The 24,155-nt window shown below is 38.1% G+C and overlaps 1 protein-coding gene across 1 annotated transcript in view; it reads left to right on the forward strand.

Moving 5' to 3' along the window:
- The window catches only part of LOC126260008 (adenylate cyclase type 2-like), a 516,154-nt gene that overhangs the window by 396,464 nt on the left and 95,535 nt on the right, over positions 1–24,155 (forward strand). Inside the window, exons 7-11 of the mRNA XM_049957168.1 lie at positions 3,140–3,284; positions 3,504–3,640; positions 9,728–9,883; positions 15,021–15,153; positions 15,245–15,334. Of these exons, the coding sequence (XP_049813125.1) occupies positions 3,140–3,284; positions 3,504–3,640; positions 9,728–9,883; positions 15,021–15,153; positions 15,245–15,334 (661 nt within the window). The remainder of the gene's footprint in view (positions 1–3,139; positions 3,285–3,503; positions 3,641–9,727; positions 9,884–15,020; positions 15,154–15,244; positions 15,335–24,155) is intronic.

Genomic DNA, 24,155 nt, shown 5'->3' on the forward strand with positions numbered 1-24,155 from the left:
TGAGGAAATTTCATCTCCATAAACTTAACAACAATTTGTCGCTAAGTAATTCACTACAAGTTTTAATAAAACCATTCTTTAGCACATGCAATGTAAAATCATCATCAGTATTCTCTCAGAACACATTTCCTTATTTTCTCTGCAGGAAGAAATTTCAAGCATTTACTGCTAGCTCTGAGTAACACATAATACCACAAAACAGTGTTCAAGTCACTGATCTCAGTAATTTCTGCTTCTAGACTTTTTCGTTCTATATAACTTGTAAGACAAGTAACATCATGGGTGAAGTTTAATGCTTGCCACTGATGTGTCAGATTGTGGCATTTGTGCTGTGCTGTCACACAAATATACCAAAGGCATCGAACAGCCCATTGCATTTGCATGTAAAACATTAAATGCGGTGCACAGAACTTATTCACAAATAGACAAAGAAGCACTGGCTATCATATACAGCATCAGGTAGTTTCACTTACATCTCTCTGGTATTAAGTGTCAACTGATCGTCAGTCACAGAGCCCTCATTTCATTGTTCAGTCCCCATTCAAAACTTCCTGATAAGATCACACAGCAGTTGCAATAGTGGGAGTTGTTCCCACACTTAAATGATCCATTATCAGCCACCATACAGAACTCAAACATAGACACATTTTTCTGCTTGCTGTATAGCCCAGATGCAGAATTTAACAGGCACTGTGTTTTGCCTTAAACACAAATCAGCAACACACCCTCAGTGAATTCCTGACTATGGTGTGTGAAGTAGCAGCAGAAACAGGCCATTATCTGTTACTCCATTGGGGATTATCTGGTATGTGGTATGGTTGCCTAGAGTGTCTGTGTACGGGCTCTGACCTGGAATGGCACACCTACTTTTCATTGCGGCACAGGCTGTACATCACTGATGGTGTCATTTCGTTAAAAACAAATGATTCCAAAAGATGGTTGCTAGTTCTTTGCACACTCTGCCCCAGCGTACTAAAACTCCTCCACACTGCACATTGGGGAATGAGCAGAATGAAGGCAATAGTGTGCCATCATGTGTATTGACCTGGTGTTGACACCACCATAGAAAACACTGTCTGGAAGTGCAGACCTGTACCCAAAATCAGTCAGCCTCAGCACAGTGTTTCAATTCTTGGGCATATGCTGACCACTCCTGACAAAGAGTGCATGTTGATTTCATCAGACCATTCCAAGGAGCAATGTGGTTGCTAGTTGTTGACGCCCTCCCTAACTTTCCATATGTGGCACGGATGGATACCATCACCACAGAAGCTACCACTCATGCCCTCTCATCTCATATTTGCAACAGACAGGGTGCTTTCCACTCTGGTTTCTGTCGTATCGGCCACCGTCAACTCAGCGCGGCGTGCTACAACATGTGCGGCACACAGCGAGTACCGCTGGCGCCACACGCGATGTCAACAACTGGTGCAAGTGAACGCGTCATCGCAGGGTTAGCGGCAGCGTACACACCACTATTGATACGGATTACCCTGGCAGCGCTGCCCTTGCCACCAGAGTCAGCAACCGTATAAGGGTGCCATCTACCAACACTCTGATTGGCCAAACCTGCAGATTGAAGCAAGCTCGCTGAGCCCGTTTAACCAGTTCAATCTTCGCCGATGACTGTGTTACTACCCGGCTGCTGGATTTGTGACGACCGAATCGCACTGTGGCCTCCCTGGCTGCAAACTTGCGATGCGTCAGTATCGACTGGCTGGCAGTGGTTTGGACTTGTATTCTCTACTAGTGACTCTGATTTCTCCTTGGCGCTACAGCCAGCGAAGTGTTGTGTAGTCGAACTTAAGTTTTGTTTTGAGTGACAGAAGGTCAAATAAATTTGGTTATCACGGAATATTTGTTGTGGTATAGTGCGGACATAACACAACAGTTTCTGACAATGTCTCTCAGTTCATGGCACTGCATTTCAGAATTTTTATGAACACAATGGCATTGAGCACCTGACCACTGCCCCTTTCTACCCACCATCCAATTTGGAAGCCAAGCAGAAGATCAGAACCATCAAAATTCAGATGCATGAGTTAATGACAGCTCACTCTGAAGAAGCACTTGACAATTTCTTCACTATCTACCACACCCGTAAATGGACATAGCCTGACCAAAATTTCACATGAGCACAAACCCTGCCCCCTTTCAATCTGCTGTGCCCAACTGTGGGGGCTCCCATGTCTGGGCTCATACTTTTGGCCAGGACCCCTGGTGGACCCAAGGCATCGTATCTGCAATAGGGGGCAGCAAATGTTTGAGGTTGCAGTTGGCCAGGAGCATCTAGGCAGGCATTGAAACCAATCCTGGCCACAATAGGACGTACACCCTCTCCCCCTCCCTCAGTTGTCGACAGTGCAAGATCTATGCAACCATCCCTGGGACAAGCCTGTCCAGTGGCCTACTTGCTACCATTACAACTGCTGCCCTTGTGTTAGGCATCAACAGAGTGTTGACAATGACTGTCAATGGGATCTAATGGACTTTGAGCCACTACCAGCTCCCACCAGCACCAGTGACCTCCTTGCCACACTACTGATGGAGGATGAGTGTTTTTGGATTGCAGTGCCCTGGAGGCCAAATTCTTGTCCCCATCACCACCATGGCCAGCAACCACTCCCCAAAAGGCAAGACACCCATTCCCTAGAAGGCAGGACCAAGCTATGCCCAAGAACCCATTGATTGACTGTGACTCCCATAGGCAGTGCTGATAAATGGCCCAGCTGATCACCTTTCTGGTGGGGATTCCAGCACCTCTCTTCTCCCTTCCTCAACAAAGTCAGCGCTGGGTGGCCCACTCCAGCCCTACATGCTGATCAGAAGCGGAAAACTTGAATAACTTCACTTGGCAGTCTGCGACCAATAATGTAAAAAACACTAACTTGTTCCATTTCATAGCAACTATAATGACATTGGGATCAAAGGAATGCATGATAAAATAAAATATGATCAACCAAGTGAAGGCCTAGCTCCTAATTAGGCAAATAGCTTGGATTTACTTCTCTACAACTTATCTTCCTAGTCAAAATGGGTTTATTTCCTTATTTTCATATGACAAATTAATTATTTGTGTGCCATACATGTATCAGCATACAAAACATTGTTTGTCTAATACATACACATTTCCTTTCAGTGGTATGTATGTCAGGGAACATGACAATGTTACTATTCTTTATGCTGATGTTGTCAATTATGCTTCACTGACAGTATCATTACCAGTAACAAAACTGGTAGAAACACTGAATGAACTTTTTGGGAAATTTGATGAAGCTTCAGAGGTAAGTATAAACAAAGTATGATGTAAACATTTTTGTACATTTAATTATGTAATAAAATCTGGACAAAATTTTCTTTTATTGTGGCATTGTGTAAAAAAAACTTTCAGTCTTATTGCTTTATGAATATAATTAGGAATAAATCACATTACACTATTTGAGAATAATGTGTGCCCATATAATGAACATAATGAATACTGAATTGAGAGCAGTGTTTCACAGGAAAAGAACGTCCTAAGAATAAAGTTCCTGGGTGATTGCTACTACTGTGTGTCTGGTGTGCCAAATCCTAATCCTCATCATGCAAAAAACTGTGTAGAACTTGGACTGGAAATGATTGCAATCATTAAAGAAGTCCGGTGAGTGTACAAACTTGCGTCTTCAAAGATATAGTGTTACTTTTTGTTGTGCTATTACACATATGTATAAGATTTATTTATGTGGTGGCAGTTGTCATATTTTATGGAGAAACTGTACCTAGATCAATCAAAATTTTAGGGTTTTTATTTATTATTTTAATTGTATACAGCAGCATCATGACACAAAAGAGGGATGTTATTGCACTCATAAGTTGCATTACTACAGTAACGGATTATATTTGTTCAAGCCTTAATAACCTCATATCAAGCATTAACTTATCATTCCTGATCGCAGACTAATCTTCTGCACAAATTAAAGTTTTGAACTGAGAACTAATGTGTTTAGAGTAGTTCATCTATACAACAGAAAAAGTAGTGAAAGCAACCAAAGAACCGGTTTATTGATCACTTACCACATATTTTAAAAAGTGGTATTTTGTTTCCTAATTTTGGAAATATAAACTTTCACAAATATTTTGTTTGTATTACTATACTATTGAATAAATCTGGATACATAACTAGTCTGTCATCTGCATAAAATGATTTAAAGTGAATTTCATTGTTGTCTGCACTACTTAAGATTCTTAGCAGTGCTCACAGTCTCTTATTTATAAAACTCAAAACTTTATTACCTTCATTTAGTAATGTACATGGTCTTACTTATTTTCTTTCATTTTCTGTAGGATGAATGGTTGTACAGTACTGACATTTTAAACATGAAAATTGCTACAGACAACCCAGTAACAAGTTCACCACACAGTCGTCCTACTGCAATACTTAGATTTATTTTCTGTCATGAATTTAAGTGATACCAACAGAATAAATTAAAACTTATTAGACCTACTTGGTCTAGGCCTCTAAGCTCCCTAATTAAGCCTCAGCTTAAGTAGGAAGAAGAAAGAGTGTTTAAAGTCAAGCACTGCATCAAGATTGAAGTTATTAAAGTAGAGGACTACCCTCAATTGGATGGAGGAGGAGCAATACATCAGCTACATATTTGTTGAGGGTGCCATCCTAGCATTTATCTGAAGTAATTTGTGGGACCCTCCAAAAAACAGAACCATGATGGTAGGATGAAACTAGGTCCAAATCATTTTGAATGAAAGCCCAGTGTCTTAACCATTGCAGCAGCTAACTTTGTAAAAGTCAGAAGACTGGGCAAATAATATATCTATTTTAGCAACTATCAATACAACTTCAGTAATGTAGAATTTGTATCAGTCTCTGATTACAATAATTTTTAATATTTTATTTGATAACTAGTTTTGGTCAATTACGATCATCTTCAGATTGGTCATTCAGAAGACTGATCTGATGCCTAAATTGGGTATAGGCAATAATATTGTCTCACTTCCTTCACAGCTTCTGTGTAGCTTTCATGTCCTTCGACATGACATAATTCTGAGGGATTATTTTTTAATCTAGAAACCTTGTTTTAGCTTAGGTATTTCAGTACTCTGTCAAATTCTTTTTGCATGTCATACATCTCATCTCAGCGTCTTCTACTCCCTTCTCTTTCTATGATATTGCCTTAAAGTTTAAATCTTCACACTAGTGGTAATGCAGAGACTGGTGAAACAATAGGGAGTTCCTGAGATTGATGAAAATTTAGATTTCTCTACATCACTTAAGGCAAACGGCAAGACAGTGTCTTTGAAACTGGCATACCTGCTTTACTGCCTCAGTCTTGTTCATTTCAGGCTTGAGCTCCATCTCTAATGATGTGGGAGTCAATGGGACTTTAAGCTGTAATCAACCTTCCTTTTTGTCTTACAGTTACCCATTCTCTACAATGGAACTGCATTCTCTCTTGTAATAACAAAATACAGTACAATATATTACAACATCCCAAAGAACTCCTAAAAGAAATTCTTCTCCAGTTTGATTCGGATTGTACTGTAGAACCCAAAAAGAGGGAAGTGAATTTGGAATAAGTAAGTCCTAGAACAAAATTGTGATGCCACCACACCAAATAGGATGTTTACATCAATTAATGTTGACAATTATGTGATGGAGCATCAGTGCTACAACACATTTGCTAGAGATAACACAAACCATCTCTAATGGCTAAAATAAATATAAATAAATAAATGAAAATGAAAACAAATAAAAAAGATTATGCTTGCCCTCCCCACGGCTACTGAAAGACTCATTTAATTTGTGTTATCTGATATAAGCAGAATTTTCCAATCATTCACTGCAATTATATTTGTTCATGCAGCATGCAAATTTGAAATAATACTTATCTGCCCAGACATTACATCAAGAACGCTCTATTGTAGAAAGAAAGTAAAAATAAACTGGCACACTGTAATGAATGTCTGGATCACTTGCCAAAAGACTGTAACAGAAGTCTACATTTCATTTACTTGTTTTGCGCTGAAAGAACATTTAAAGCTACACTGTACTCTTAGGTTTTTCACACTTCCCATGAAAACCACAGTTACTCTTACCTCTTTCTCTCCTTGACCTAATATGTATGGGAAGCCAGTTTTTGGTGCATTTACACCTGGACATGTAAGCCAAATTTATGAGGCACAATAAACTGTGAGATGCGATCATGAAAACATTAAGATAGTCATTCTTCTTCTTGTTTCTCACTCTCTCAGCTGTCTTTTCAGTTTTTCAGTTTTCCAGTACTGTTTTGTAATCTTTTCTTTTTTTGGTTTGTCTCTTGGAATCCTTACTGTCCTTTCAGCTTACAATTTCTGTAAATAAAGTAAAATGACGTACATGAAATAAAATGAATTCCAATGCCAGTGTTTTAAAAATTAGTTATATACAATTAATAATTGTTGGAAATGCAGCTATAACATATAATAAAATAGAATATAATGCATAAAGCCTTTGACATAACCTCCTCATTGATGATCTCAGATTTTACGAATGAAAAGTTTATTTTGGTGGCAAAAGCAGTATTCTTAGACAGAATAAGACTTAAAAGAAAACACATTGGAATGGTTCACTAAACTTGTAAGACAAGCTCGAAGTAAATACTATTTATGTTAGAATATAACTGAAAAATGTGGAAAATATACAATATTCAGTAAATTCAGTGCCAGACCAAGACTCAAACTTGGGACTTTTGCCTTCTGCAGGCAAGTGCTCTACCAATTGAGCTGCCCAAGCATGACTCATGACCCACCCTCACAGCTTCAATTCTGCCAGTACCTCATCTCCTATCTTCCAAACTTCACAGAAGCTCTCCTGTGAACCTTGCAGAACTAGCACTCCTGGAAGAAAGGACATAGCTTAGCCACAGCCTGGGGGATGTTTCCAGAATGAAATTTTTTGCACTTGCCTGTGAAAGGCAAAGGTCCTGATTTCAAGTCTCAGTCTAGCACACAGTTTTAATGTGCCAGGAGGTTTCATATCAGCGTGCACTCCGATGCAGAGTGAAAATTTTATTCTGGAATATAAAGCTGTATTGTTGATATGAAATAAGCAATCACTTATAACAGTAGGGTATATTAGCATATTATATATTAGCATATTATATATTAACATATTATATCATATTCTAAACACATTCTAGGTAGTCCAAAATTACTAAAAAGTCTCAGTCTAGCACAGTTTTAATGTGCCAGGAGGTTTCATATCAGCGTGCACTCCGATGCAGAGTGAAAATTTTATTCTGGAATATAAAGCTTTATTGTTGATATGAAATAAGCAATTACTTATAACAGTAGGGTATATTAGCATATTATATATTAGCATATTATATAATATTCTAAACACATTCTAGGTAGTCCAAAATTACTAAAAAAAAAACAGTACCTCATCTCCTATCTTCCAAACTTCACGGAAGCTCTCCTGTGAACCTTGCAGAACTAGCACTCCTGGAAGAAAGGACATAGCTTAGCCACAGCCTGGGGGATGTTTCCAGAATGAAATTTTTTGCACTTGCCTGTGATAGGCAAAGGTCCTGATTTCAAGTCTCAGTCTAGCACACAGTTTTAATGTGCCAGGAGGTTTCATATCAGCGTGCACTCCAATGCAGAGTGAAAATTTTATTCTGGAATATAAAGCTGTATTGTTGATATGAAATAAGCAATCACTTATAACAGTAGGGTATATTAGCATATTATATATTAGCATATTTTATCATATTCTAACACATTCTAGGTAGTTCAAAATTACAAAAAAAACATAAATTAACTTTATTACTCAAAGATATCCTGACCCTGTGATAAACAGCTTTCTTTGTGCAGCTGCTGTCATCTGCTGGGAATATGTAGAAACAAAAACCATTGATGCTCAGAAACCACAGGGTTTGGACACATGCTACAATTAGGCACAGTGAGTTTAGCTTATGCCCTGAACTAGAAAAAAATATAACTTGGATATAGCATTTACACTACATAAAGACCAAACAGGATGAACACATCTCCTCTAAAAGTATCTTGTATACATAATAAAAAGCCTTTGAGAAACCACACAAGACACCACTCAGATTTATTACTGTTTAGGGATTCTAACACATCACTGGTAAATGAGAAGATTGCTTGATCTTTTTGATAAACAAACTGTGTACTCTTAATGGCCAGTTCCATGAGCTGTGTCAGTATCCTGTTATAGACAATTTTTTCAAGAGCTTTATAAAATGTTAAGATTGAGACTGGGAAATAGTTTGAAACGCTTGTGCCATCTCTAGTTTTGTAAAGAGGTCTAACAACAGCACAATTCATTCTATTGGAAACACAGCTTGTTTAAGGGAGGTATTGCAGATATGAGCCAAAACTTTGCTTACAGGTTTTCATCACAGCAGGCTTTCAGCAGCTTACTTGAATGACAATCTATGCCAGTACCAGTTTTAAATTTAACCAGCAGTTACAGGGACACAGTTATTTGGTAGTGCAGTTCAGGGAAGCTATATTTCAATTAATCTGAAACATTGTCAGCAGAACCATTGCAACCTTTTGGTGCAGTAACAATAAAAAGGTGATGGATAAAAATTTCAGACACTTCTTTGATGTCAATTATTTCTGGGTTATTAACAATTACAACATCCCTGCCTGAGTTAGCAATTTCAGATGCTATGCACACATATGAGGGTTGGAACTTTTTGAACATTAATAGTGGCAACTATTTACTTACAGCTCATACAAAATAGATACATATTTCAAATTTTTACTGACCTTCAAAGTAGTCACCAGTGTTGTGTATAACCCATTGCCAGTGATGTGGAAGTTGTAGGATACTCTTATCAGTGCCAGTTGTGTTGACAGTTCGAGCGACGCAGTCTATTGCCCAACGAATTTGTAGCAGTTCTGAAGTGAATGCCATGAAGTGTTTCCTTTAGTTTAGAAATCGAGTTGAACTTATGAGGTCTTAAGTCAGGGGATTGCAGTAGGTGGTATAGCACTTAGCAGCCCCATCAGTCAAACAAATCAGTAACAGCTTGCACTATATGTGCTTGAGCACTGTCCAGCAAAATGATGGTCAGGTCCTGCAGAAAGTGTCATCAGTTCTGTCTCTATGCTGTTCATTTTTGGAACACAACTACAACCAGCTTAGAGACAGAAGTAATGACACTTTCTGCAGGACCTGACCATCATTTTGCTGGACAATGCTCAAGCATGTACAATGCAAGCTGTTACTGATTTGTATGACTGGCGGGGCTGCTAAGTGACTTCATAGCATTCACTTGAGAACTGCTACAAATTCGTCAGGCAATAGACCGCGCTGCTCAAACTGTCAACACAACTCGTACTGCTAAGAATATCCTACGACTTCCACATCAATGGCTACAGGTTTTACACAATGTTGGTGACTACTTTGAAGGTCACTAAAACTTTGAAACACACATCTATTTTGTACGAGCTGTAAATAAATAGTTTCCACTATTAAAGTTCCAACCCTTGTACTTGGATTTTTAATGACTTTGGCTATGATTTCACAGAAGGGTTTGTAATGACTTAACTGTGAAGGTTGCACAGAGTGTTTTGATATTTCACAGAGTGTTCTTTTTGTTTCACAGGATACCCTTTGCAAAATGAAACATTCTATTACTTTGATGATTTTCTTCATTATTTTGTATTACGAGTAGCATTGCAAGTAAAATAAATACAAATTCTGAAATTGCAGAGAGGAGCGAAGGCTGAACCAGTTGTTGGATATGAGGATTGGAATTCACACAGGAAAAATTCTCAGTGGTCTCCTGGGAGTATGCAAGTGGCAGTACGATGTATGGTCAAGAGATGTCATCATTGCCAATAGTATGGAGCAATCTGGGAAACCAGGGTAAGAGGCAATTGTGCTATTAGGATACAATAAAGTAAAATTTTGAGCAAATGCCATAATTGAGGATAGGGTTTTTTTCCAATTTCTATTAATTCCACAACATTTTGGGTAAGAGTGTAACTTTTTTGCTCCACACCTATATAAAACACACAGGAGACACTTGGCACTCAACTTACCATATGGCATCAGCCAGACCAGCTTGCAGCAGACTATAGTAAGTATATCCTTACACACACACACACACACACACACACACACACACACACACACACACACACACACACACACTCACACATTCTTTACTACTTCCACTGGGAAACCAATAAGCCAATGTCTTTCACTTTACTGGCTCAATCTCCCCCCCCCCCTTCTCCCCCCAAGCATTTTCTGATCTGTTACATGTGACTGTTTGTCACTTTTCATTCATCTGCAACTGAGTGGTTGTCTTTCTTCATATTTGTTTGTTGTTTCTTATAGCTGAACTTCAATTTTACATTCTCCGATTTTACATTTTTCGCAATTCTACATATTAATTTGTGGCCCCTGTGAAAACCGGTAAGATCATTGCTTAAAATTCCCTGATTTTACCATTCTTCCTGGTAAGGCTTATGTTGATTCTAAGTTCTTATTTGACATCTTGCTTGACTTCATCCCATTTTCTTCCTATTGACATTTGATGTGGTTGAATAAGTTATAAAAGGCTCAAAAGACAGATGGTTTATACGATGTGTGGTGGCAGAATTAAGGAAATATTTTAGGCCAATGTGGAGAGGGGAGATGTGAGAGAGGCAATGCTGTTGTAATCCATGATTTGTGTTGCCAACGCAACTTGAACTACTGCTAGGTTGCAGTGGTAACGTAAAAACAAGACAGTTGATGTGAAGTGTTTCGGACCAAGCCAATACATGATAAAGGGGCCCATCCACTACCTTTCTTGTGCCACTTATAAGTCAATCTCATCTTCTTGCATGTATTTCTGGTGTACTGAATTCAGCAACAATATCAATCATCAACCATTTAAATTCAAACCCTGAGTCTCAGAGAATACACTCAGTCATAATTGAGGAAATGTCGCCCATTTCTGGCTAGTGAACTCTTATTGGGTGGTGGCAGCACAGCCACCACACCACACTAACACATGTAAAATGAGCTCACCTACTGGATTTGTGGAGAGGGGGAGTGGCCCTTCTAAGATGGGAATGCAGGTAGGGGTGAAAGCACTTTGTGAAGTGCTGAAAATATACTTTTTGTGCAGATGATGTGCTATGACTGAGATTTCATATGGAAATAGAACAAGGGTTTTGTGATAGCACATTTTAAAGACTTTCATGTTCAAATCTGACATGATACAGTTGCAACAACTACATACACTACTCATGTATATACTTTACACCATACATTGTAGATCATAAAGATTGGCAGCAGTGATTGAGGGCATGAAGCGAAACTGTAGCACCTGAGCTACCTTTCAAATTTACATTTTGCACTGTGTACGGAAATAAGATTGCAACGTCAAGTGGGGAAGTAAACTCACTTTTCCATGTCTCTGTTTCTTTCATCAAGGCTAAAATAATACTTTAATTATGGTGAGGATATGAAGTGTGGTTCATAAGAAAAGTATTAAACAATAACAGCAGTGGTGACATAGTATATCATTAAGCAGCTGCATTTTAGCTTATTTAACCACTTAACTGTCATGTTTTTGGTTTAATTCAACATGTTATCACTTTTTGCTTTTTTCTGGGTAAGCACAAAGGATGATCTCGCAAAAATGCATGCTTTGGATGTATAATCTGTAGTCATAGCATGTCAGAAAACTGCTTGATTACCTTGTACCCAGATACAAATTTCAATTTTTTGATGTGTTTTTACTTGCTGTTACACATCTGTAATTTTTTGAGAACTAATGATGATCATTAAGACAAATTATTGTATAAAAATTGTATTGTAAATTTAATTTCTTTCTCTTTGATAGATTTTATACAAAGTGTTGGAGAGAATTGTGAATGGTAATCGTATACACCAATTACATGTGTTTTTAGTCATATTTTGGGGGGGGGGGGGTGTTCAACATTTTTCTCAGGTCTCTATTTTCCTCAATTTTGTGTTTTTTAGGTCTGGACCACATGAAATCGTAAAATAGAGGTTTCACTGTATTTCATCCTGTAATTTTCATTATTATTTCAATGGAGAAATGTCCTGACTTTTATACATAAATTTGTTGTGAAACCTAAGTACAATAAAATCTTCATTTTTATATGCAAAGCTTAGTCATGTTATAAATGGACCATTCTATCATGACAACAAATAGAGCAAATAAGTGTATTGGCATAGATGATCATAACGCTAGATGAGAATATTATTACTTTAAGCAAATTACCAAATTAAAGATGACAGACTGACTGTTTGACTTGGTTTAGCAAACTGCCAAATTTGCTACAGATCTAGGAGTAAAATTTCAACACATAATTTTTTTAAAAAAATTATAGATAACGTTTTCGTTCAAATAATTTTCAGTGGGATTTCTGATCTATGATATTGCTTGTATCATGAATCATTTTTAAGGACTAACATATGAAATGCAATTTAATGCATACAGTAGAGAAATGATGCATCACTTTTTATGGAATATATAGTTTTCAAGTATAACTGTTATGTCAGACATTTGAAAAGTTCATTGATGTATTTTCTATGGAAAAACCATACAACCCCCTGGGGTTGTGGGAGTGTGTGCCAGAGTTATAGTGTAGTGACATCCACATTTATATTTATTATGTGGTCACAAACAAATGCCCTCTTTAGGCAGTCATATCTTCATAACTTACCCCTGCAGTTCCAAAACAAAATCCCCTTCATGGCTGGGGGATGGAGGGACATGATACCACACAATACCCATGGAGTTGTCAAATTTGTGTGTGAAGTTTTGGTGGCACACACAGACATTCCACACTTATACGAGGTGTGGCTGGAAAAAAACCGGACTAGTACTGGTGAAACAATAAAACGAATGCAATAAGGCTGAAAGTCGCGTGGCCTGTCACGTGACTCTCGCTCCGCCTACTGCTCGAGTTTCATCTGCCTCCTGCACTCAGTCTGCCTGTGGCGTCTGTTTTAAGTAGTTGATGTTTTGTCTGTGCGTCAGAAAATGTTGAGTGTACAGAAAGAACAGCGTGTTAACATCAAATTTTGTTTCAAACTAGGAAAATCTGCAAGTGAAACGTTTGTTATGTTAAACAAGTGTACGGCAATGATTGTTTATCGCGAACACAAGTGTTTGAGTGGTTTAAACGATTTAAAGATGGCCGTGAAGACACCAGTGATGACACTCGCACTGGCAGACCATTGTCAGCAAAAACTGACATCAAAGGGATTGTGCACATTGATTGGGTACCAGAGGGACAAACAGTGAATCAGCATTACTACATTAGCGTCCTGGCTACCCTACGTGAGCGAGTACGGAGAAAACGGAACGATTTGTGGAGAAAAAAGTCATGGATCCTTCACCAAGACAATGCCCCGGCTCACAGTGTGTTGTCAGTGAAGACGTTTTTGGCAAAACACAACATTCCCATCTTAGATCATCCACCCTACTCACCTGATTTGGCCCCCTGTGACTTTTTTCTTTTCCCTAAAGTCAAGTCAGCTTTGAAAGGAACTAGATTTGAGACTGTTGAAGCAGTAAAAGAAAAAGCGACGGAAGTAATGTATGGACTTATCGAAAATGATCTGCAGCATTGCTATGAACAGTGGAAAATTCGTATGGAGTGGTGTAGAGACCGAGGAGGAGAGTACATTGAAGGAGATAACATGAAATTGTAAATAATTGTAAATAAATGTTTTTTCCAGCATCAGTCCGGTTTTTTTCTAGCCGCACCTCGTATATGTTTTGATTTAAGACAGCAGAAGACTGTCTGATTATCAGGTGCTGCAACAGCTGAAGAATGGCTGATAAAAGAACAAAAGTCAGTTCTTTAGGTTTCATAAGTGTAACTAGTCCATTCATCAATTAGAAGATAAATTTAGGAAAAAGAAAACGTATAAGATTTACGGGACCTGAAAAGGAGAAAGTCTCTCCAGAGATTGGCTCAGGAGAATCACAAGCTACAGTAAAAGAGTTGAACAAGTAGTGGACTAGTAGCAGAGATTCAAGTTCCAGATACTAATAATGTGTTTCCAGGAATAAAAGGGAGACTGACACTTATACAGATGAAGAAAGTAAAATTAGAAAAGGAAAACTCAAGAAGGCGATGGATAAGAAGGAAAGGGCAAGAAATTAACATAAATTAAGAACAGCTTGGTGACACGAACCAGAGCCAGTTCTTGCCTGTAGAATTCAGATTCATTTTTGTTGGGTGAGGCATTTCAAAATACCAAAATGAAGAAACAATAACACTGTATTGCTCTGTAAAAGGACTGTATAATTTAATAATTTCAATCAGCATACTCGTCAGTAATTAAATAACGTAAATTGCTCTTTTTAAAATCTAGTCACCTAGTGGTGGCAGGGGAACACACATACCAAAGGATTTAACTTTCACAAGCTTTCAGAGCCAGTGGCTCCTTCTTCTGGTGGAAGAGTTGAAGGGGAAGGAAGAGGGGTAAAGGAAAAGGACTGGAGAGATTTAGGGAAAGGGTTAAAGTTCAGAAATGCCACCCAGAACCCGGAACACCGGACAGGATGAGAAGGAAAGACTTTCCCTCTCATCCCATTCAGTAAGTCTCCTCTGACCTGAGTGTCTAAGTGACTTTTCTAAACTGTACCCCTTTCCATAAATCTCTCCAGTCCTTTCCCTTCACTCTTCTTCCTTTTCCTTCAACTCTTCTGCCAGAAGAAGGAGCCACTGGCTCCGAAAGCTTGTGAAAGTTAAATCCTTTTGTATGTATGTACCCCTGCCACCACTTGGTGATTAGATTTTTTATCTGTCCATTTACATTACATTACCAATAACCAATTATTTTTGTAAGAAAATGTTTGTAACAGTATAGCTAAACTTTTATGGTTTGGAACAGAGTTCTTAATGTACTGCCTAAATATCATTTGGTATCTATAACAGTGAAGTGTAAGAAAAATACATGTAATTTATACATTCGAGTTCTCAGCAATTTTTTATTATTGTTATAATAATGTTTTTTACAGCCGTGTCCACATTACCCAGCAAACAATGGACCAGTTAGGAAATGCTTATCGATATGAAGAAGGACACGGAGCTAGTCGAAATGCCATACTTCAAAAATATAATATCATCACATATTTTGTAATTTCCAATGAGGTGAGTCTACTTTTGTTTGATTTAGAAAAGAACACTGCTTGTCAGTGTGGCTTCTTTCTAATTATGTGATGCCACATGAGTCATGTTGCAGCACAGTCAAGAGGAATCTTCCAATGAACTGAGACCCTCATACAACCGCCGTTTCAGTGGTGGAGTGAGAAGGCTCACATTCAATAAATCGGTAAGACTTTCTTTTCCTTTCCATTAACTCATCTGAGGATGTGAATGTTACACACTAATCCTGACAAACAAACAGAACAGTGTACCATAACTAATAGCAAAAAATCACACAGGTGCAAGTACATGAAAATATAAGCAGAAACATTCCCTGTTTAGAGAGATGGTTGCAAATGTTTCATTACCAGCTGCCACCAACTTTTCCTTTCCATTAACTCATCTGAGGATGTGAATGTTACACACTAATCCTGACAAACAAACAGAACATGAAAATATAAGCAGAAACATTCCCTGTTTAGAGAGATGGTTGCAAATTTTTCATTACCAGCTGCCACCAACTTCAGTATGAAATATTGTCCTAGCTGGTACAAAGTATTTGAAATTTAAACTTTGCAAGAAGTTTCCCTCTAATTGGACTCAAATTTCACCCATGATCTACCTCAACAAGAAATAAAATACGTCTTCACCACATTATACATTACAGTTTACTGTACATTTATACCTGTTAAGGGAAGTGTTCTTTCTTTTATGTGTGTGTTCTGCCGCCACTCGGTGAGTAGATTTTTTACTTATCCAATTAAATAATTTTATCAATGAAAGTGCTGTACAATTAACTTTTGTGATTATCCCAGACAGAAAAATTCAGAAGACTAAAGTTCACGAGGTGATCTTGGAGGTCGAGGTTTAGGTCCTGCTCTCCCTCTGCGTCTCGTATCATACTGGCATGTCAGATGTCTTACATCAACAGCAACAAAATGTGTCAGTGCCCTAGCATACATCTACCATGTTTACCAACCATGGGCCAAGGGTAAAATTTGAGTCCAATTTGACGGTGCTAAGTAAAAAAGTTTACATTTCAAATACATTTTCACTGGTTACAACAATAGTTCATATCGAAGTCAGTAGTGCTCATGCCTGTAAATTTGCAATTGCCTTACTAACGGTTCATTTGCTTTTACTATCATATACCTCTGCCTGTCAGTTTTTGTTATTAATAAATTAATAATGATATACCCTATGTATGCAGCAAATGTTTTCTCTGCAAGAACAAGGACAAAACAGATTCTTTTAAAATTATTACTCATGTTGCACACTACGGGACTATGTGATTTAAAACTATGGGAATTCTAGAATTTTGTTTCAGCCTTTCTTTGTGCTTATGTTACTTTTATTTTATCATAATGTGCTCTTTTCCCAACATCAGACCAAGCTGTTTCAGTATTATTGAGTCTTCTGACAGGCCAACTGTTCAGTTATGAAGTTTATGACTAATTTTTTTTGATATATATATCTAGTATCTTATGGTACTTTCAGGCCTTCTTTTACTGTACCAATCCATTTTATTGTTTCAATTTCATCTATACAGTCACTTTTGCAGAATTCCACAACCTTTCTAGTAATCTAGTTGGTTTCATTTTTTTAATATGCCGATAGAATTTTAACCTGCATCTTTTCATATCACAATAAAAGTTGGGTTCAGCAGGGGTTCAGAAGTAATAGGGGAACAATAGACCTCATTTTCTCCCTCCATCAGTTAATGGAGAAATACTGGGAAAAAGGAAAGGACTCGACAGTAGTATTCATGGATTTGGAAAAAGCATATGACAGTGTACCAAGGGATAAAATATGGAAATGCTTGAGAAAACATTATGTTCCTGATTCATTAATTTAAAAAGTCCAGATGCCGTATGATGGTTGTGAGAGCAGTGTACAAGTAGGAGGTGGAAGATCAAAATGGTTTAAGACAAAGAGGGGTGTTCAGCAAGACAGTTTGCTCTCCTCTTTACTCTTTATCACACTTATGGATACAATTATGAAAGAAATCAAGGAAGAAGAAAATAAAGATCTCAACGCTTTTGTTTTTGCTGATGACATTGCCATTTGGGGAGAGATGGAAATGGAGGTTCAGAGGAAACTAGATTACTGGAACATAAAGTTTAAAAAATTCAAATTAACTGTTAGTAGGAACAAGGCAGTGGCAATGAAGATGAACAGGAAACCCACACCTTGTCACATCATACTGGAGGGGGAGAAGGTTGAATGTGTGAAAGGCTTCAATTATCTGGGTAGCATCGTATCACGTGGTGGAAGTTCCAAACAAGAAGTCTTAAACATAATAACAAAAGGATCTAGCTTCTTTCACCAAGTACAAATTCTAATCTGGGACAAGGAGGTCCATCAAAGAGCCAAACAGACCATGTGTAAAACTTATCTCCTACCAATCATGATGGGTAGTCTAGAGGCCTGTTTCATAAATAAGAGAGAAGAGTGTAAATACAAGCATGTGAAATGAAGTTCCTTAGGTCAACTCTACAAAAAGCTAGGAGAGACAGAGCCAGGAATGATTATCTAAGGAGAGACCTGCAGATGACATTGACTACAGACGAAAGAATGAGTGCTTTGAGATTGAAGTTGTTCAGTCATGTGAAGCGAATGCACTCGACTCAAACTCCATGCCAGTATTTGGGGATGGAGGTAGCAGGAAGAAGACCAATTGGGTGGCCTAGAAAGAGATGGACGGACCAAGTTAAGGAAGATCTCAAGAGGAGAATAGTAACATGGGATATAGTGGAGAGAGAAAAGCTATACCAGGGCAGAAACCAATGGACGCATATTGTTCACAAAGTTCCTACCCAGCTTATTGGAAGGAAATCCTGATGATGATGATGAATAAAAGTTTGCATACTTTTTGGTTCCCTCATTTGCTGTTAGTCTGTGTGTTCCTTGTACAGTGTAAGCTGGTCCTAAAATTTAACTAAGCTCAAATCATGTTCCATATTGCACTTTGGGAATAAAAATATAGCAACTCCTCTATAGATGCTTAATTGTCAGAGATTCTAGTGGTAGCAAAAAATATGTCTCATGGGCTGGTCCATGTGGTTGATGATTGTATAAAAGAGTGCTTCTTTGATCATTTTCACTTGTGAAACATGCAGAGTGAAGGAATCATATCATTGCAAGTAAATGCTAAATATATGTCAATATTCAGAGGAAGAGTTGTGCATACATCAAATTCCATAGATTGCATTCCTAAGGAGAATGATGAGTTGATGTGGAATGAGGCCAGGTATTAAGCAGTTCTCACACTGATTTGGTAGAAATTTCACCACAGCTGCAACAGCATGCTTGATTTTTGTAACATGTGGTGTATAATGCAGCTTCCCACACTGAGATAGTAGACTGCAGTGTGGTGCTGCCACAGTTTCAGAACAGTGCAGCATTTCCTGCCATGCCACTGCATGATGCACATGTTCTTGATACACACACACACACACACACACACAAGAATTACCTCTTTCTCAAACAATTTTCAGTTAAAAAATTTCACGAATTTCACTTTTTAAGAGCCAGACATTGCTATTTGACTACTGACTAGCAATGTTTTTGTTATTGGTCATAGTTATTATGATGTTTCAAATTTAAATAATCCATTCATCCAGTCTGCATTGAAAAATGTAGTTGCTGGCTACTTTATGTATGGTACACTTTAGGTTACATATTGTTGCATACGAAATCCACCTAACATAGCAAAGTTATCTTTAAAGCAGAAAATAGTGACTTATCTATTTCCAGTCTAGACTAAATACATCTTAAGTGGTGGAAGGATGCCACACTGTACTCTGATCATGCTGCAGGCACTCATATCATGTGGTATATTTGTCTATACTTCAGGTATACCATTGTATTGTCTGCTGTGTGAAAGCCTTATTCACAAAGCAACATTTAGTAATTCTTACTGGTGCTGATATATTACCAGCAATTGAAAGAAAGACTTTAATAGTGTTCAATACATGTTCTGTCTAATATTAAAGGGAAAAATAACATTAAAAGATAGGAACATCTAGGACTATTGCTTCCTTTTATTGATGTCATTTACAAAGGATCAATCAAGCTTTTGACTAAGTGATAGAATATAAATTTAATTTGTAATGTAATGGCTAGTGATTTAGTTAGAAGTTATTGATTTACACTAATTTGTATTCTGTTTACAATGTTTCTAACTAAATTCCAAGTTGAAGTAAAATAACACAAGTCACTCTGAAGCAAATATAAAACCATTTCTCTACTTAATGAATTGTTTCCCACGCTGACGCAACAGAAAAAGCACAGCAGCCCCTGTGGCACACTTGAGACTTTCATGACACACGACATCTAAGGGAGATGCCCACAATGACTCTGCTGTTGCCAGCCAGTGTCACTGCGGTGGTACAATATTTTCTGACACGGTGCAGCTCATTCACTGCAGACTGCATTTGCTGCCGTACACATGTACCACCTTAGAATCATGCCAGGTAATGCATATACGCATGTCCTCAAAACGGGTACAGAGAAACTTACTAAATCACTGAAGCAGTTTCCTCTTCTGGTCGACGTGCCACACAATGGTAATAAAAATACCAAAAAGTATGATGACATTTGGAATGTAGTAATGAAGGAACTGAGAAGCAACAGCAGTAAATGAAAGACGTGAGCATGTTGGAATTCCTACCATCAGAGACGTGAAGTGTATCAGAGAGTGAAGTTCTTGTGATAATAACATCAGTGTTCTTTGATGAAGTGTTTTTTTCTTTGTCTTTGTTCTATATGTACCAACTTCCATCTTGTTATAAATTTGCTATCAATAAAGCAAGTGTATCAATGATCGGTGTATCTGAACATTATTCAGTACACTTTCCGTACGGCGTTCCTACAGTGGTGACCCCAGATAGCACAACAAGTTTTGGCTTTCTCTTCAAAATGTCCACTACAGACACAATGCCAATACCAACAATAGGACATCTACGAGAACATCATCTTTCAGACAAACTCTTCAGAACAGTGTTTCTGACAATGAACCTCTAAACATTCTCACATCCCCTGTTCAACAAGCAATGGAAGTGAAACATGAAAGTGTCATTCCAATGAATCATGAGGCCAACACAGCTGATGTAACCCATGGACCCAAACAACATTTGCACCAACTGGATCTGCCTGGCAATTTCTTCTTCGATGACCACAGTGCTACAGTAGTCATGATTGTACTCAAACAACCAGACCTGAGCTGAATAACGAATACTTGCACACATTTCCTGGTTCTATCATGCCAGTTATGTGCCAGTAGAATCAGTTTGCTGCATATTTCATAGGCCAGCTATCTGGGTCTTGTGTGATGGGTTCAGTCTTTCCACCCACATTGTGAACATGCCCTGAGCTCAGACCGAATCTGCCTTCACAAAACAATCAGACTTAAGTGGAATTCCATTACAACTTAGATCCACACCTAAATTACTGACATTCCAATCAGAACACATGGCAATGTGTCTTAAAATTGCTGAGCTCATTTTACAAAGTCTTAGCATCATGGAAGATACACCTAAATTTGTGACTTTATTTAGAAACATAGCAAACTATGCTCATGTAATCAGTGACACCATCCATGCACCACAACCACAGGAAAATTCAATATCACAAAGACACCACTAATACAACACCTTGGAAAACACAAGAACAACAGCTAAGTCAGCTTATTAATAAAGGATGGATTGGTAGCAGAATGCCTTCACAACTATGGCAGCATAAATGTGAGCCTCTTTCTCCCATAATTATGCCAGATAGCACATTTTGGTACATGTATCTGCTCTAATTACCTCAACTAATTCAGTGCACTTGATTTCAAGAGAACATGGTCTGACAAAGATAAAATTATGTTTGGCTGACAGACTTTATGCAATCCCACAGTAAGTATGCTACAGCCTACGCTTACACTTGCACACAAAGCAAGCTTCCACACTGTTAGAATTGCATAATTTGTACCGTTCCACAGTATACTACAGTATGGAATTATATTCTGGGGTAGCACAGGTCTAGCTCAGTAATCTTCCAGACCCAAAAAGGGCTGTAAGAGCAATGCACCATGCAAAACAGACTGACTCATGTAGGGCCCTCCTTCAGAAGTCTTCCGTCCTCCCTCTTCCCTGTATTTTTATTCTAGAAAATTGTAAATATGTGAGGAAAAGCATCAAAGAGATGAATAAAAACTGTAATGTAGATGAACATAATATCCGGCAAAAAGGCAAACTCCATGTTCAGTCATTATGGACAACAGCCTATAAAATCTCCAGTACAAATAGTGAAATACAAATGTACAATAGTCTGCCACATAAAATTAAAGTTATTTCTTCATTTTCTCTGTTTCACAAATCCCTAAGGGCATTCTTATTAGATCACTGCTTCTATTCAGTGGTAGAATTCTTAAACCATGTGAAGTACAACATACATGAAGCAAGAACATGCAAAGTTGCTACTGCTGCTAAAGCAAGATCAAATATAATTAATTTATTGTACTATTAAAATAAATGTTGAAGTTATATGTAACCTGTGTGTGTGTGTGTGTGTGTGTGTGTGTGTGTCTCATGCAAATGACATCTGACAATCTGTAGAGATTTACTGGATGAATAAATAAATAAATAAAAAATAAATAAATAAAATAAATGACAGCGGACAGAAGCATGATGCAATTATGCACCCCACACTGATTCAGTTACCACGTGGGGGTCATGGCACATGCGCAGGGACTCTGAACCCCAAATGCTCACGAACACCACTGAGAACTCCCAACTGGGGTGCGCTGACCTGCAGTCAGCTGGGGAGATCACACCCACAATAATAAACAATGACACTCCATACACCAGCAAGAAAGCATGGCTGCAGTTGTGCTGGTTTCACACTCACTTCAACAAGAAAGTATGCAACTGAGTGCAGCCATGCAACTACCCAAACTCCAGAAGTGGCCCACTATAAGTGCTCTATATCATGACAAGCACTGCAGTTACCTAAGGAATGAGACAAGTGGCCAAACTAGTTTGACCATGCCTACAGGATTAGGATATCATACCCACAACCATGTGTTACAGTGACACCTCTGTCAGCTATTTCAGAACAGTGAACAGACAGTAGTGCATTTCTCAGGCTACATGAGAGATACACTTGTCAGTTTGACATCCCTGATGTGTGTGAACCAGTGCTGGGGCAGACTTCTTATGAAATTGCCACCTCTTGTCTGACTTGGCAGCGGGGTTACTTCACCAGACTAGTAACAGGGAATCCATTCCTGAACGTATCAGCAACCCACCAACATGCAATGTAGACAAAACTGTTCAGGGCAGTCAACAGGCCATGGAACACTCTCATCTCATCTAATAAAAAGGCTAAGGATATGCAAGGGAATATTCCCAACTTTACCAATGAAGGATGTGAAACCCTACAACTGATCAGTGCAACATTTGTTGCAAAATATGTGCAATCATTCACCAGAAATCAATAACAATCCATAATATAGCTCTGTCATTTAAAGTGTCACTTAGCTATTTCTGTGTTCAGTACAGTTCATTTGTAATTTTATAATTAAAAAGTGTTTCTGTGCACATATGGTTACAGCATCATTTACAGTAAAGTGATGACCCGTTCATCAGGGACAGCTGATTCACAAGAAGCTGTATCCTGTTTTCCTACATCCTCTTCAATGAGATCTAATATCTGATCAAAACATTCACTGGTCATTCTAAAGCAGATGAAAAATTGTTCCTCATCTAAATACAGCTGCAACATTTGTGTACGATATTCAACAAACTTAAATCTTTCCACACTGATATCACACACTGACTTCTGTTTTCTGAAAGAATTGTAACAGTAATTATCGAAACTTACAGTTCCTGGCCTCAGACCTGATGTTTCAAACTGAATGTTTACCTCACTCTTTGTTCATCCTCTATGAGATCTAATGATAGAAGCACCTCTTCTTCATCAGATGACATCATTTGCTCGACTAGCTGCAGATAATTATGTCACACCATCTTGGTAGACTTTGCTCTAATGTGGACAGCTGAGAGAAAGTATGTCTCTGCCATTCTGGTGCTGCAGGGGCATCACTGTGAATCCACTGTGGCTAATTTCACCTGCCAAGAAATCAGTGTGGGGACTGCTTTATGGCTGAAAGTTCTCTCAAGCACTGACAGAATGTGGTGCAAGGGGTAAAGGAAGCACTCTGAATACAGCACAAGGAAAGCTGTGAGGAGATGAATGGTGAGGGAGAAACATGTTGTGCATTCCTCACCAGAACTTTGACAGTTGTAAACTTTTCCAAATTAATACTCCTCACCTAAAGCTTCGGAAAATGTCTGTTTCTGCTCAGATACAAATGTGCTGTGTAAATCCACAGCAAATCTCAACAATGTCTTCATTCCTTGCAGTGATGCCATCAGCCTCATGCACATGTGAATTTTTCAGGCAGCATCGTCCAATACCAACTAATGACTACTTTAGACAACAAATGGGTGTAACTTCTGTCACACAGTACCACTGATCTGGACTGCATCATCAATTTTCATAACAGACCTCTGATTTTATGAAGTTTTTTTTTTTTTTTTTCTCTCATCTAGACATCTGTTTTTCCTTTATCTCTGACTTGTCAACTGGCTTGTCTGAAATGTGTAGCTTAAGTTACTAACTGATTTCTTATCTTTCCCTGGTGTGCCTTTGTTAACTCAGGATCATGGAGGTTGTTCATCTTTAATCCTTAATCAGTATCAATACTTTTTTCTCTGCTGTCAGATGAAGAAATATTTACTTGTGAAAACTAGTACTTCATGTTACCATGTGTATCTGTCCCTGCTGTCATTTGATATGTATCTATGTAAGTGAACACTGCCTCATCTTGCTAACACTGTTTTTCGAGACTATTTTAGTTCACTGTGTAGCACTGTTCTGATACACTTCCTTTCAGCACACATATTTAATAAAAGCACAGCTATTTCCAGTTCTATAATTATCAGTTTGATTGTTTAATA

This window comes from Schistocerca nitens, chromosome 5 (assembly GCF_023898315.1).
Source record: "Schistocerca nitens isolate TAMUIC-IGC-003100 chromosome 5, iqSchNite1.1, whole genome shotgun sequence".
Lineage (NCBI taxonomy): Eukaryota > Metazoa > Arthropoda > Insecta > Orthoptera > Acrididae > Schistocerca > Schistocerca nitens.